We start from the raw sequence: 15,325 nt of genomic DNA, 5'->3' as shown, positions 1-15,325 counted from the left end.
AATTTGCTATTCTTAATGTTTTTTAGCAGGGTCGCAGTCTCCATTAAGAATTGGAGGAAATCAATGAAACTTCTTCCCAGACAAGTGCATTTATATACACATCCATTCAGAATTTTGTATAAGATCAGAAGGTTTTCTGGCCTCTCAAGCCTGACTGTTCTTCCTTCAGGGGCTTCTATGGACCCTAGATTAAGAACCAAACCCATGAGGACATTACTAAGGTTAATCCACAGTGTTGCCTAGAAAACCCTAAGATCTTGGTCCCTCTATTCCCTCCACTAGTCTGAACTCAGCGATGGCATTGCTGTCCTTGTGGGGAGCAACGATCGGGTCCAGGCAGTAATCAGCCAGCTGGAGGACACCTGTAAAACAATCGAGGTGAGTCAAGTGGCTTCAAGGGAGTGCAAATCAAGCCTGAACCCCTAGGGTTTTGCGGATCCCTCAACACCTCTCTAGAAATGGCCGACATTCTGATCTTCCTGTTAGAATGACCTTCCTGATACTCCCCTAAAATATTCACCTCCTGGCACAGGAAGAGAAGTTAGCACATGAGACAACAAGGCAGATTTTACCATACTTATTAAGGTGGCTGTTACGTGTGTTATTCTTTCTTGGGCAAGAAAGATTTTGAAGGATGAGCTATGAGAAAAATCAATTCCCAGTAATAACAATGAGTGTTGTCCATCATCAGAGCACACTTTCTTTGCAGAAATCCATATGGTCTTAAGACATGCTACTTAATGCTTTAGAAAGCCATGTGCAGATTTGAGCTGCATGTCTAAGCTCTAACAGCAGGGCCACAGGGGGCGGGCAGGAGGAGAAAGCCCCACGGGCCTGGGGGGAGAGAGGGGTTTGGTAGCTGGAAGCTTACAGAGGCCAGAGTCCTGGCTCCTTCATCTCCGTTGCCCCTCTGCCTGGCCCGGTGCCCAGCACATAATAAATACTCAATAGAAACTTGTACAAATGGATGAAAGACTCACACTTAGGTTTGGCATGTGAGAAATAATTGAGAATCCATTTTTTCTCAAGCTCTGTATAGAAACTGTATAAATACTGAAGTCAAAAGAGGTTTTGCTACGTGGCCGATATCTTTACAAGAATTGAAGATTCCCTGGTTGAGCCCTGCTGCATGGGTGCTGCAAGGCACCTGGATTGAGGCCAGGGCTCTGGATCTGGAATAGTTTATTAGGACCCCTTGTTTTGTTAGTTGGACCTCGGGTGCTGAAGCCTGTACTACCCAGTTAATGGCATGTTGTCCTTCTTGCTGGGGGTATAGCCCCTCTTGTTATCTATTTATTTCCTTTTATTCTCATTTCTCACTCCTGTTCTCCTCTCTGTAAATAACCACTCTAACATATTTAATGGTTCATATACCTGAATGCTTACAAAATGTGTATTATTTTATGTTCATTTTTTAGTTTTATAAATGGCATTGTGTTGTACTTCTCATTCTGCTTACTTTAAACAAACTAAACATTATTCTTTAAGATCCACTCACATATACATTCATCCCTTCAGTTTTCTGGAAAAATAAGGCAGAGTACCCACTTTATAAAGTTAACCATGTAGAATTAAACAAGCATGAATGTAATGCTCAGTGCAGCGCCTAGCATAAGGTGAAGGTCTGATAAATGCTCTAATCTTATTATTTTATTGTTTGAAAGGCAAAGTCTATCTAAAGCCAAAAGCCAGTTCCTCGATGTTGACTTCAAAACACTGGCCTGTATCATCTCATTTTAGATTTACACATCACTAAAACCAATCTCCTCTCTTCTCCATACTCATATTCCTGAAAAGATTCATGATGGATCTGGAATCCATTTATAGAAGGAAAGTTTTCTCCTGGTGAAGAGCTCAAAGAAATTCTGAAATGGACAATATAAACTTTTTCCTTTTACTTCTTCACAGTAAAGGCCAAGTACAACTTAACCATCAGGCCGTGAATCAGCACTCCAGTGTGGTACCTTGTAGTCTTGAGTGTATAAATAGAGTGCATTGCTTGTGGGCAAGTGAGGTCACCTCTCTACTGGTCTCTGCTCAAGGCCTTCACAGGAGACCTCTGTCGGGGGGAATGGGCCTTCTGTCAGGACGTTAAGGCTGGAGAACACAAACAGAAGAGAAGCCCTAACCCTAACACTGGGCCTTGAGCAAACGCAAAGGACTTGGCTCCATTTAGGCAGCATCAGAGGACACCAAGAGGGCAAGGAGAGAGTTGACAACTGGTTCTCTTCCTGGAGGCCGGTCAGGGCACAGCAGGAAGCAGCTGTTTCTTCTTTCATTGACAACAAGACAAGAAGGAACAGGTTTGAAGTTAAGCCCGCAGGAGGGCCTCAGCATAGACATCAGGAAGGACTTCCTGACAGTGAAGGTCAGGATCATTACCCTGTTATTACTGATAGCAATGTTTGTGGGATGTGACACCCTTTTACAAATATTTTCAGTTTCCTGGAGGAAGGTGTGTAATTGTCTCCCACAACTTCAAGAAGAGATGGCAAATTAGCAGGAGGCTTTAAAGTCTCCATCTGTTTTACTTGTTTAATTCACTTCTGGGATTTTAACTTAAAGAAATCAGATGAAAAATTGGTATATAAACAGGACAGAATGTATGTATTCATGAATAACCCCATATCCATTCATGGGGGGTGGGGGGGGGAAATGCCAGAAGCCCAAAGGTTAAGAACAGAGAATAGTGAGGCTACAGGCGATGTTCAAGGCCTTTCTTATATATTCCGGTATTTCACATTTTTCTAAGATGAGCCTGAGATTTTTTAAATAACCAGTAAAAGAAAGAAAGACTAGATGAATGGATATGGCTCAGACAAGCCCAGTCCTTTCAGTTCAGTTTAAGTGGCTCACCTGGAACCGCGGGATTGGCTCAGAGCCCCAAGGAAGGCTCTGATGTTTTGATTCCTACTTGGTGCAAATATTCTCCACTGAAGCTGGAGGCCCCGAGGACAGAGACTTGGCCACGAATGGCCCCAGGGCGCACCTGGAATGGAATCAGTGGGCCCAAGCAGGGCTACTCGGAGTGAAGCACACCGCGGCCTACCTTGCCAAGCAGGTGAAGTCTGTACTGGAGTTGGGGTCACAGAGCTCCTGCGTCTACTGTTCCACCTTGAGTGGTTGTTTTCCTCTCTGGCTTTGCCTGCCACCTGCCTGGAAACAGTCTCCAAGAAGCCATTGGTGGCTCCCAGCCAGGGGGTGGGGAGCTGTTGTTAAAGAGTTCTCTTTTCTGATTGGTGAGGAGCCCTGTAGGGATGGAAATGGAGCAGCCCCTAGGGTGGGCGCTAGACTTCCCTAATTACATTGCCTCTCCCCACTTGGGGCCCTGACAGCTGTCCTTTGGAAGCAGTGCCCATTCCATACAATGTCTAATTTTGTCCCTAATTTTGTAATGTCTTGCAGGGCTGATTTGGGCAGGCACCTGGCCCAAGACCAGGCCTGGAGAGCTGCTGAGCTTAGGGTAAATCTCACTGGGGACTCCTTGTTATCCTTTAAAAATAACGTATGCAGTTGATGTGAGTTTGCGGTGATGAAGAGAGTGGCTTTGAGAAAGGACCAAGGTCATGAAAGGGCAGTGTGTACTGTGTCATGGGGGAGTGGCATGTCCCTCTCTGCTGTGGGCTGATGGTGAATGGAGGGACCTGCAGTCTTCAGGGCCGTCCTGGCTGAGGTGGCTCAGCCTGAGACAATCTCAGAGCTCAGGACTTCAGGTTGTTGGAGGGCCTTCTGGGCTGTTGGAGATGAGCCCAGCATGACCTAAACCTACATTTGCCTTTCCAGGCCGGGGATGTTCAGGGTTGAGCCGGGAGCTTCTGGAGCTCTCCATGTCCAGAAAAATGTGCTTGACCTTCATTCCTCATCCCTAGAAAGCGTAGCCTCCCCCTTGTGGTCTTTACAAATGGCACTAATCTTGTGATTAAGAAGATGTGGTACATAAATACAATGGAATACCATTCAGCCATAAAAAAGACAAAATAATGCCATTTGTAGCAATGTGGATGGAACTAGAGACTCTCATGCTAAGTGAAGTAAGTTAGAAAGAGAAAGACAAACACCATATGATGTCACTTATATGTGGAATCTAAAATATGGCACAAATGATCCTATCTACAAAACAGAAGTAGATCATGGACTCGAGAGCAGACTTGCGTTTGCTGGCAGGAGGTGGGGAGAGGGGAGAGGAGGACTGATGGGGAGTTTGGGGTTGGTAGATGCAGACTGTTACATTTAGAATGGATGGTTGATGGGGTTCTGCTGTACAGCACAGGGTACTCTATCCGGTCTCTTGGGTAAGAACCTGATGGAAAATGAAAAAAATGGGGGTGTATGCCTGGCTGGGTCACTTTGCCGTACAGCAGAAATGGAAGGAACATTGTAAATCAACTATACTTTCATAAAAAATTGTTTTAAGTGTCACTTATCCTTTGTCACTGGAAACCCAAGAGAGCAGGCTGTTCCCACTGGCCCTCCCACAGCGGGCAGGCAGGCCTGGAAATAACTTTGTTCTGCAAGGATGCCCATCTTGAGAAAAGAGCTGCAAACTGAATAGCAAATATTTGCTCTTGAGCATTTCCAAAATCTGAAAAATGACACCTTTAATAAAATCCTCCAGTGAGTTTTCAATGAGGACAAATCCATTATATTTCCAAAACAGTGATTTCCCCACCCCCCCAAACAGCTTTGAGACAATGTAGAAACTTGTGAGTGAGGGCTATGCAGTTACAAATAAGAAGTGTGAATATCCTAAGAATCACCTTAATAAACATGCCAGAATTTGTAAAGCAATATAGCATATGCTTAAAGAACAGATTTCAGAGTTTGAATTTTAGCTCTGCCACCTACTGATAGGACCTTGAGCAAGTTGCTTCAGCTCCCTGTTTCCTCCACAGACTCAGTGGGGTTGAGAAATCTTCTTCACAGTGTTGCTGTGGTGACTAAGTTGGGGTAAGAGGCACATGACATGCTAGGGCCCAGTAAGTGTCACCTTGTATTGTTCTCACACTCAGCTTGGAAAGAGCGCACTTAATCTAACGATGCTAAGAATTGTTGGAACCACTATAGCATCTAGAGCGCATTACACATGGTGCTGGAATGACTGTCAAAGTCTTGATCAATTATGATGGCAGGGTGAAGCAACTCCCTGCAGTGGGAACAACTGAGAGTGAAGGGAAGTAGACATTAGCTCTCTTGGCGGTTTTGTGATAACTCGCAATATTGGCAACAAAGAGAGGCTGAGCCCCTTCCAGGAAAGGTGCTGACCAGCCACAGCAGAAGAGTGAATTAAACGGCTGCTCAGCTTGCCTTGATCTCGTGCTTTCATTGAACCATGAGGCTCAGGTCAGGGTAGGCTTACCTGACCCTCCAGCCTCCAGAGGGCTTCTCAAGGATCAAAATGATCTGAACTGGCCCAGAAAACCCCTGATACCAAGAACCTCAAGAGTTAGCATTAGAAATCCCATAAATTATAACATAATTATTCTTCTAACATGGAGTGGGGGCAACACAATATGGCAAAAGAGAGCATAAATTTGGGAGTCCTGAGACCCACGGCCACTGAACAGAGATGTTCCTCTATGCACTGCACAGAGGCACCAAGCTGGTGGGAGAGGCACTGAACTCCAGGCTGTGGGCCTGGAGGGACGAAGCTTTTCTAATTTGCCTGCTTCTTCTCTGGGAGCCGGTCAGAGACTTGGGTTCTTATCCTAGTCTGCTCTTATGAGACTTGTCTCACGTGCTTGTAGTTGGCATTGGGCTTTACCAGTGAAGGGGTGAACTTGTCTTTCTCAGGAGAATCTTCCTACCGTGATGGAGTTCTTTCTTGTATTATTAATCTACTGCCTGACCTTTTTTGAGGGGAGGGGGTTGAGGGAAGAGAAAGGCTTTGCGAAGGGACATGCTCAGTACTGCATGTCAAATGACGCTGAGGGGGCCCTTCCAGACCCAGAGCTGCAGCTCTGAACAAGTGTGTCTCAAAAGTTGGAGGAATGTGGTGGAGATAGGAAAGGGCCGAGTAGAGCCACAGTTGCTCGATGACAAGTGGTGGGGCTCAGAGCTTATCTTCAGCTCTATTTTGGTCACAGAGCCAGGCTCCTTACAGGATAAAAGCAATGGTCACAATTGTCTTAGGTTTTCCTGTCATGGCCATGGCACATTCCAGAGCTGGGATTGATGTTGCTGGGCTAGCCCCTGTAATTCATATCTCAGCACTGTAGATGACCACTCTGAAATTTGCCAGGAGTGGAAAAGGGCATTTTATCTACTTTTTAAAATATATTTTATTGAAGTATAGTTGATTTACAATGTTGTGTTAATTTCTGCTGTACAGCAAAGTAAATCAGAAATATATATGTATATAGATATTCTTGTTCATGTTCTTTTCCAATATGGTTTATTACAGGATATAGGATATAGTTCTACATATTCAATAGGAAAACCTTGTTCTTTATCCATTTTGTATATAAGAGTTTACACCTGCTAATCTCAAACTCCCCGTCCATCTCTCCCCGACTGCCTCTCCCCCTTGGCAACCACAAGTCTATTCTCTATGTCTGTGTGTCTGTTTCTGTTTTGCTGCTAAGTTCATTTGTGTCATATTTTAGATTCCACATACAAGTGATATCATATAGTATTTGTCTTTTTCTCTCTGATTTACTTCACTTGGTAAGATAATCTCAAGATCCATCCATGTTGCTGCAAATGGCATTTTTTTTTTTTCATTTTTGAAAGAGGCGTTTTTTAGTAAAGATTCCAAATATCTCCACATTTACCTGAAGTTGTAAAGCCTTGGAACTGTAGAACTGGAAGGGACCTTAGCCATCATCTGATCCCAGCTCTTAGGGCAGAGATCAAAAAACTGTCATGAGGGTAAATGTGTTCCCTCAGGTTGCCTAGATAGTTTTTGCTGTTTTCTTTTGAGTGTTGAATGAAGAAGAGGTTTGGAGTATCCACTTAAATACCTATGTCTTTGGAACGGAACAAAGGAGAAACTGGTGAGTGGGGGCTATTCCTAAACACATGTCATATTTCATTCATCCAACCATTCATTCAAACCGTATTTCTCATATGTGGATTATGGGCCATATTCCATACACAAAATGCTAGGAAATATTGATGAGCTAAATAGAAAAGTTTCCTGCTCTCAAGAAGGTTTTATTCTAGTAAGACAATACAACAAATGAATAACAAGATTGTTTCAAAGAGTAATAAGTGCCTGGGGAAAGGGTGAGCCACTGACAAGCTAATGATGGTGCTTGGCTTGGCACCAGATCTACTCTTTAGTATAGATTGTCTGTTGTTGATTTTTTTCCATGAAAAGCTTCTCTTTGCAGTCATGTATCTTATTTTTTCTTATTACCACTAAAATATAAGGATGGCTAGAATTAGAGTCTGTCCATTTTAGCATCTCTATAAAGGCAACATCTAAACAATGTTTTTTAATATATATATTGAAGGTTACCTAATCATGTCTAAGGAAACCACCAAACGACTACTTGATTTTTTTCTCTTCACCCAGATATGATGGTGTTAGTTAGAAAAAAAGTATTCTACCTGTCATCATCTTACCATTTCAATGTGGGCAGAATAGCCTTCTCTTTATGAAATCACCCATTTTTGATAAATTGCATCCATGCTGGGTTCCCCCTAGAGATAGTGTGGATTTTATTTTCATATTTTTTGTGAAATTGTTTTCATATTGTTTATGATTTATTTTCATGTTATGTCATATTTTCAAGTATTACAGACAATTTTAATTTATAACTTGTGATGGAACGTAATGGAGGATAATGTGAGAAAAAGGTAATGTCCCAAAAGTGGGACACTTTGCTGTATAGCAGAAATTGATAGAACATTGTAAAATTGTAAATCAGCTACAATAAAAAAGAAAAAGAAAAAAATAATTTTAAAAAATATGTAACTGTACTGGCAGACATGAGAGGAAGGTCATGGTGCAGTCAGATTTTGTATCAGAATATGCTTGGAGGCCAATATTCAGTGCATTTACAATGGAAGTTACTTCAATTGCTGAACACACTCATGCAGAAACACGTGTGTGCATACACACACACACACACACACACACACACACACACATACTCCACAACACCACACGTAGAGGGGACATAGGAGCCACAGGCATCAAAATGAAAATACGGAGAATATTTGAAAAAGTAAACTTGAAAGTTCAAAAAGTATGTATGTATCTTCATTCAATTAGTATCCAGAGAAGTTTGTGTGTGGCAGGTATACAGCCCCCAAACTGGGCTTAAAGATACATGTCTTCTTACTCAAATAAATGAAGAGTATGATAAAAGCAAGGAGAAATCTTTGAGGTGAGGAAGTTTTTGTGGAGAAGAGATAAGCATGGCTGCTATCATGCTTTTGCAGGTAACAATCATCCCTTAAACTATGCTATCTGCAGACATTTTGAATGCATTGAATGTGGAATACGGTAGTCCACATTTTTTTCCATTCCATTTTTAGGTTACTAGAAAGACTGTTGAAAGCATTTCAGGTCCACATTTACAAAGGCACAGTAGATACTAGCATTCAGAGTAATCATTATCTATAATGAGGTGGCCTCTGAGAGGGGTTTTTTTCCCATAGCATTTATACCTGATCCATAATTTACCTCAGAGGGCAAGCCGATAAACCTGCTTCTACCTCAGAGAGAATATGAAAAAACAGAAGATTTTCAGTCTCCTGGAGTATTGCTGTTTCTCATTTAAATTTGACATTAGGTTAACCTGAACATCTTAAGTGAATTTCTAAAAGTTTGTAACTACCAATTTCATGATTCCAAAAAAGAAGCATGCATTTTTCCTATTTCAGAAACAGATTTGTCTAACTCTTACATATTCTGCATAGAATTAAAGGCACATTCAGCAGAAGAAAAAAACAGTGAGGTTTTTCTGTTAGAAATTAGAAAACGGAATAATTTGTCTACCATCCTCCTGAACATTGGAAAAGTATGGCAGGTTTTTAGATCTTATACTGCCTGATACATAGTAGCACTTTATTGTAAGAATTAACCAATGAATATAATTATGAAACAATTTGAGGTTTCTTGCCTTAAAAAGCCTACTTTCAGCATAGTCAGTTTGTTAGAAGGCATATATTCAGTTCATAAGCAGTTCATATAAAATTTAAAGTTACTTTAAAGTATAGCAGAGCAATGACCCAGAAGTTTAGAAACCTTGGCTCTCTACCAGGTGCCAACACTATGGCAGAATGGTTTGAGAAAGTGACTTAACTCTGCTGGGTTTCAGTTTCCACATGAGTGAAATGATTAGTTTGGAGCAGGTCACTTCTCATAGTCCATAAATCTTCAAAATTCTACAAATGAAAAATTGAAATTAAGGAAAATTGTATCTAAATTTAACAAACACTAACACAGTGCCTACTAGGTGCCAGGTAATATTGTAAGTGCTTTATACCATATGTCATCCTACAATAGTAATAATTGAGCATATAATATGCATGGGTATCATTTTCTATATTACAAAGTATAAAGGAAATGATAGTTTCTCTTAAAATGATAGTAATTTTATTAAAATTCAATATAGTACAAATCATTAAAAAACAGAATAGAAATAAAATAATACTCAGAATTCAAAATAATATAAGAATAAAGTAGTTTTTCCATTTAAACCACTAAATAAACTTTATATGGCTGAAATAGGTGATCTAATTTCTCTTTGACTTAAGAGAAGATACTAACTGTGACACATCTTCATTGTCAATCTCATTGCAAATCATTTGGCTTTCAGAAGCTTGAACGTTCTCACACATATGAAGTTATAGAGAAGACAAATTATGAAACAAAAACAGTCTATCAATATCATATCTTAATATGGTCTTCATTATAAATGTTTCAAGGACAAAATTCATTTTAGAAAAATAAGCTTAAAATCATCATATGATCACAGAATACAGTAGAGATTCTGAACATCAAAGGCATATTTCAGGAAAGCAGTAAGCACATGGTTGACTGTAAGTTTAGAACAGTAAGTGATACAGTGAAAGAAAGTTGGGGAAGAACCCATGGGCCTCATAATATTTCAAATCTCAAGCTAAATGGCTGAAAAATGAATGGAAATTTGGAAAGCACAGCAATTTCCATGTCTGGACATGCTGCACAGGCCCTCGTCCTATGACAACTGCCTTTGACAACTGCCAAGACTCCGTGCATGTTCATCCCCTTCCTGTGCTTCCTCTGCTCCCACTCATGCTTTATGGCCAAACGCGGGCACCGCTTTCTATAAGAAGTTCTTCCTGAGGCAGTCTCTTCCTGCTCCCCTCAAGTGGCCCCCACCACACAAAAGGTTGATTAAGGCCCCACATCTATGCTTCCATAAAACCCAGTATGAATCTCTAACATAGTTTGATTATTCAGACTACTAGGTTATATTATATCAATAGCCCATAGACTTTCTCTTGAAGTAAACAGTGAGCTCCTTGAGAACAAGAACTATGTTTAATTCATTGTTGGATCTCCAGAGTCTCCCATAGTGGTTGGCACAAATGACATACTGAAGAATTGTTTGTTAAATGAATGGATGGATGGATGGCAGCAGTAACTGGTATTTACTATTAAAATGGTTTGAACCATTGGCTCGCCTTCATGCATTATAATTATAATTAGTTAGAAACTGCTCTAAGAATCAACTGTGTTCCAAGGGAGGCAGTGGAGTGAGGAATGCATTTCTTGCACATTTGAGGAGTATCTTCATAATCAACAGTTTGGTTTAGTTCATCCTTCCCCTTCTTTCTACTCTGAGAACAGTAGATAAATTGCAAGAAAATAAAACATAAATTTAAAACACCTATTCAACAGATATTTACTCAGCATCTACTGTACATGTCCCAAGCAGACCCAGATTCCATTCTCAAGGAGACTATAGTTTTTTGTTTGTTTGTTTTTAGGGCCATACCTGTGGCATATGAAGGTTCCCAGGCTAGGGGGTGAATCAGAGCTGTAGCTGCCAGCCTATACCACAGCCATAGCAACCCGGGATCTGAGCCACATCTGTGAGCTATACCACAGATCACAGCAAAGCCCAATCCTTAACCCACTGAGTGAGCCCAGGGATTGAACCCATATCCTCATGGATCCTAGTTGAGTTTGTTAACCTCTGAGCCATGAAGGGAATTCCCCAAGAAGACTATAGTTTAGATATTTAAGAATCATGTAAAGGAAGAAAGTGACATGTGATATCAAAGAGATCAATGTTTACTAAAATGAAAAACATGTAATCAGGGTCATACAAAAGTCAGAGATTTCAGAAATAAATTGGCTGGATTCCCAAGAACACCCTACCAGACAAGAGACCTAGGTTGGATCATCATGGCTCAAAACCTGCTCTCAGTTTTAAAGATCTTGGGCTTAGAGATGGTCAGATCCAAGGAGATTGGCCTACACACAACACACACAAACCAAGCTTATTAGAATTTGGAAAACCAAAAAGCCAATAACTAGGCCAACTGGAAACATAATTATGGTTTAAACATGGACTCGGAGTAAAGGGAGTTGAATGGTACTGGAGATGCTTCAGCCACGCAACATAAATGCACAAGCCTGACGTCCAATGCAAGCTTTTCTCTCTAGGAAACAAAGACCCGATCTAGTATTTCCTTTTCTTGAACAGTAATGGATAATAGAGGACCTGGTGGGTACAGGTCTATGCCATGACTAGTAACCATTACAGGATTCCAGAGGACATAGAGATTCTTTATGGAAGAAGTGGTATTTCACCAATGTCTTAAGATTGCTTAGAGTTTGCAACTATGAACTGGGAGAAAGCATTCCAAACAGGGGAGAACATGAGCAAAGAAAGTGAGTGGTTTGATTTTGCTGGACCCAGGGTATGTGACAGAGGATATAGCAGGATAATATGAAGAAAAGCTGGAATCAGGTCATGGAGAGGCTTGAACGGTGGTTATGAAGTTTAAGTGTGATTCTTTGGGCAATGTGGAGTCATAGCAGAGACAAAGCATTGTACTTCAGGAGAATGAATTTGGCTGCAGTGAGTTGATCTGAAGAGGGGAATCCCAGATGCAGAGGCCACTGGGAGGCTTCAGAATCTTCATGGGAAGACTGACACTGGGACAATTGCAGTGTAGGTGATGCAGGAGATACAGAAGTGTTCTAATCAGGAGGGAACATGGTTTTCCCATACATACACCGGTGCGCGCGCGCGCGCACACACACACACACACACACACACTCATTCCAAAGCAAAATATAAAACTATGAGTGATATAATCAATATGTAATTGGAAAACATCTATCCTAATTTCTATAAAATTCTGCCTTTATACAGAATAGAAGATTGACAAACCATCCACCCATTTTAGCCAATTTGATTGATTTGGGATGGTCTAAGTATCAAATATGGTAACAATGGGATTTTCAATGCATCAACACAGTGGGTATCTAAGGGAAAGCTTAAGGGAAAGGAAAAAAAAATATCCTACATAAATAAATTTTCTTTTCTCCTGAAAATTTCAGGTGATTTCTCCAGCTAGACACTCTTTCAGACACTTTCTAACATTAGCTAACCCAACTAACAGGAATGCTGCAGAAAACAGAAACAGGAACTTTGTGAGAAGTTTGATTACCTGTACGGCATCTTGGAGGAGAGGAAGAATGAAATGACCCAAGTCATCACCCGAACCCAAGAGGAGAAGCTGGAGCATGTCCGTGCTCTCATCAAAAAGTATTCTGACCATTTGGAGAACGTGTCAAAGCTGGTTGAGTCAGGAATACAGTTCATGGATGAGCCAGAAATGGCAGTGTTTCTGCAGGTAAGTATCCCTTTGGCCCCAAAGGAAACAAACCAAGACAGTGGGCGCTGGGGAATAGTTGTCAACCCATTTTCCTTATTTTCTATACATCTCATTTTGATCTATCTTCTCAACTAAAATATATGTGCTTATAGTTCCATCTATTTAAACTATTTCATAAGCATATATTGAAGGGGCCATGGCATTGCTTAAACATAAGAGGGTTCTGTTATAAAACAGCAGTTATTTACAGCATTGAGATCTTAAGCTATGAGAGGTTCAGCATCAGCAAAGGAAAGAATTAAATTTCAACATTGTCCTTGATGAAAAGGATTTAAGTAGGCTTGTCTTTTGCTTGCTTCCACAGAATGCCAAAACCCTGTTACAAAAGTAAGTACTTTTCATTTCATGAAAAAAAAGTATATCTTTCATTTTTACCCAAGGCTATCACACTTTACACAGTGACAAAAAGTGGCAACTGGTCTTTGTTGCAGAATTTCTGAAGCATCGAAGGCATTTCAGATGGAGAAAATAGAACATGGTTATGAAAATATGAATCACTTCACAGTCAACCTTAATAGAGAAGAAAAAATAATACGCGAAATTGATTTTTACAGAGGTTGGTTATTCTTGCGACCCATTTGGCCCAAATTGAAGGTGTGTGAGAGCGGCAGTGGGAGGAAAAGGGGCTTCAGGATCATCTCCACAATGGATGTTGACAACTTCACAAGGATCGTAATCCAATGTGAAACTCTGTTTTCATGACAGTGTCACAGTGTGTTGACAGTGTTTGTTTAATTTGCATATCACAGTATTTATTATAATTCTATTATTGGGCATTTAGCACTGGGTAGTCAAGTAATAATTGATGGTGATGACGATATCTCAACTGCAACCCTACACAAGGTGTTAACTATGATGATGTAAAGTCTCACCAGGTGCAAGGTTAAGGATGAGATAAAAATAAAACGTAGAAGACATTTGGGTTAGATCCTGTAGCACTTCCACTTAAACTTTAGAGGGCAAGAATAGTAATGGGTCAGATACTAAATCACAACCTGTAAATAATACCGAGGCTGTGTGATCACATGCACTCCAGGAGTATAAACACATCTCTACCATTTGCCCAGAAATCCTCCTCTTGGAAATTTATCCTGATGAAATACTTGCAAAGAGGAGACCACACAATGTCATGAACTTGTTGTCAGTGTCCACAGATGGAACTTTAGAAGCAAATCTTCAAGATGGATCTTTTTAAAAAATTATCTTATTTTGTCTGAGGAATTACTTTATTTGCCTAAGGAAATACTAAGATCAATGGCTTAGGGAAAGATTCACGGCATTAACTGGGGCAAAAGTCAGTATTCACTGAACAAGGAAGCTGAGAAATGAAACAAGACCAGAGTTTGTGTGTCTTCTGAGATAGAGAAGAGAATTGCATTTCCAATTAATTTGCAAAAGATAAATAAGTGACAATCCCAGCCCTCCAGGAGTTTGCAGACATGACAGAGTATGTTAAAAATGGGAGCAGGCTCCAGGGGTCAGGTGCATGGTACAGGGTGGTGGTGAGGACTGAGCTTTGTACCATGGAGGGGAGCAAGGAGGATGGTGATGGACCATTTTCCCAGTTGTCCTGTCCACGTATAACTAAGGTGCACTTGGGCCACTGTCAAGTGTCTGATGGAGAGGATTTCCCTAGCCCTGACCTTAATCTGAGCCGTAAATACTGGCCAGTAATGTTTTTCATGGCTGCAGTGGTGATTATGACGGTATGAAAAATGCATTACCTTACCAGAAGATGAAGATGAAGAAGAAGGAGAAGAAGGAGAGGGAGAAGGAGAAGGGGAAGAAGAGGGAGTAGAGGTGGAAGAGGTGGAAAGTGTCCGAACAGAGTCATCAGGAGGAGATGAAAGTCCGGAGAAGGGCTCGGAGCCCCAGGCTGCCCTGGAGGCACTTCCAGCTTCCTCTCCAGAGCCACCTTCAGCCCTGCCACCTGCTGCAGATGCCCCAGTGACACAGGTAACCAGTCCCAAGTTCCTTCTTACAGAACATGCAGGCAAGTCTCCTTGCAGAGCAGCCTGAACAATTTATTCTCCCCCAAGGGAAGGAAAACTCTGTGCCAGACATTCGTACGTGGAAGACAGAGGACTTCAGGCACGGCCATCACCATGTCAGGGAGAAAGTGCACTAGGTGACCCGGCAGGTTCTTTGTTGTTATAATAGTTGACAGGACTTTGTTTCACATGATTTTCCCACTAATGACACCCTCAAACGTGAGATAATCTTTGGAAACAGCGTGTGTGTGTAACATGTTAGTTCATAGAGAGCTGATGTCATGAGCATTGCCTCTGCTCTGAATACAGATATAGGGTAGAGGTTGACAACCTGAATTGGATATATTTTCAGAACTTGGAATTTTCTATAGATACTAAAGGAACTAAACAGAGAAACCCTGCTAGTTTAGGTCCCTGTTACTTACCCTGAAATACAGCTATCTTTTGTTCAGTGGCCAAAGAATGAAGCTTAGTTTCCTATGTGT

General features: G+C 41.1%; 1 protein-coding gene across 15 annotated transcripts in view; it reads left to right on the top strand.

Moving 5' to 3' along the window:
- Positions 1–15,325, top strand: part of TRIM55 (tripartite motif containing 55) — a 43,913-nt gene that overhangs the window by 10,271 nt on the left and 18,317 nt on the right. For 6 of the 15 annotated variants that reach the window (XM_021088507.2, XM_013996715.3, XM_021088506.2 and 3 more), the window contains 5 exon segments: positions 283–378; positions 12,574–12,807; positions 13,154–13,176; positions 13,281–13,405; positions 14,582–14,805. In XM_021088507.2, the coding sequence (XP_020944166.2) occupies positions 283–378; positions 12,574–12,807; positions 13,154–13,176; positions 13,281–13,405; positions 14,582–14,805 (702 nt within the window). 15 annotated transcript variants of the gene reach the window in all.

This window comes from Sus scrofa, chromosome 4 (genome assembly GCF_054392235.1).
Source record: "Sus scrofa isolate SSC_HxYL_T2T_F1_AM1 chromosome 4, Sscrofa_HxYL_maternal_Yorkshire_Landrace_v2.0, whole genome shotgun sequence".
Taxonomy (NCBI): Eukaryota; Metazoa; Chordata; class Mammalia; order Artiodactyla; family Suidae; genus Sus; species Sus scrofa.
This window is presented reverse-complemented; position numbering and strand designations above follow the sequence as displayed.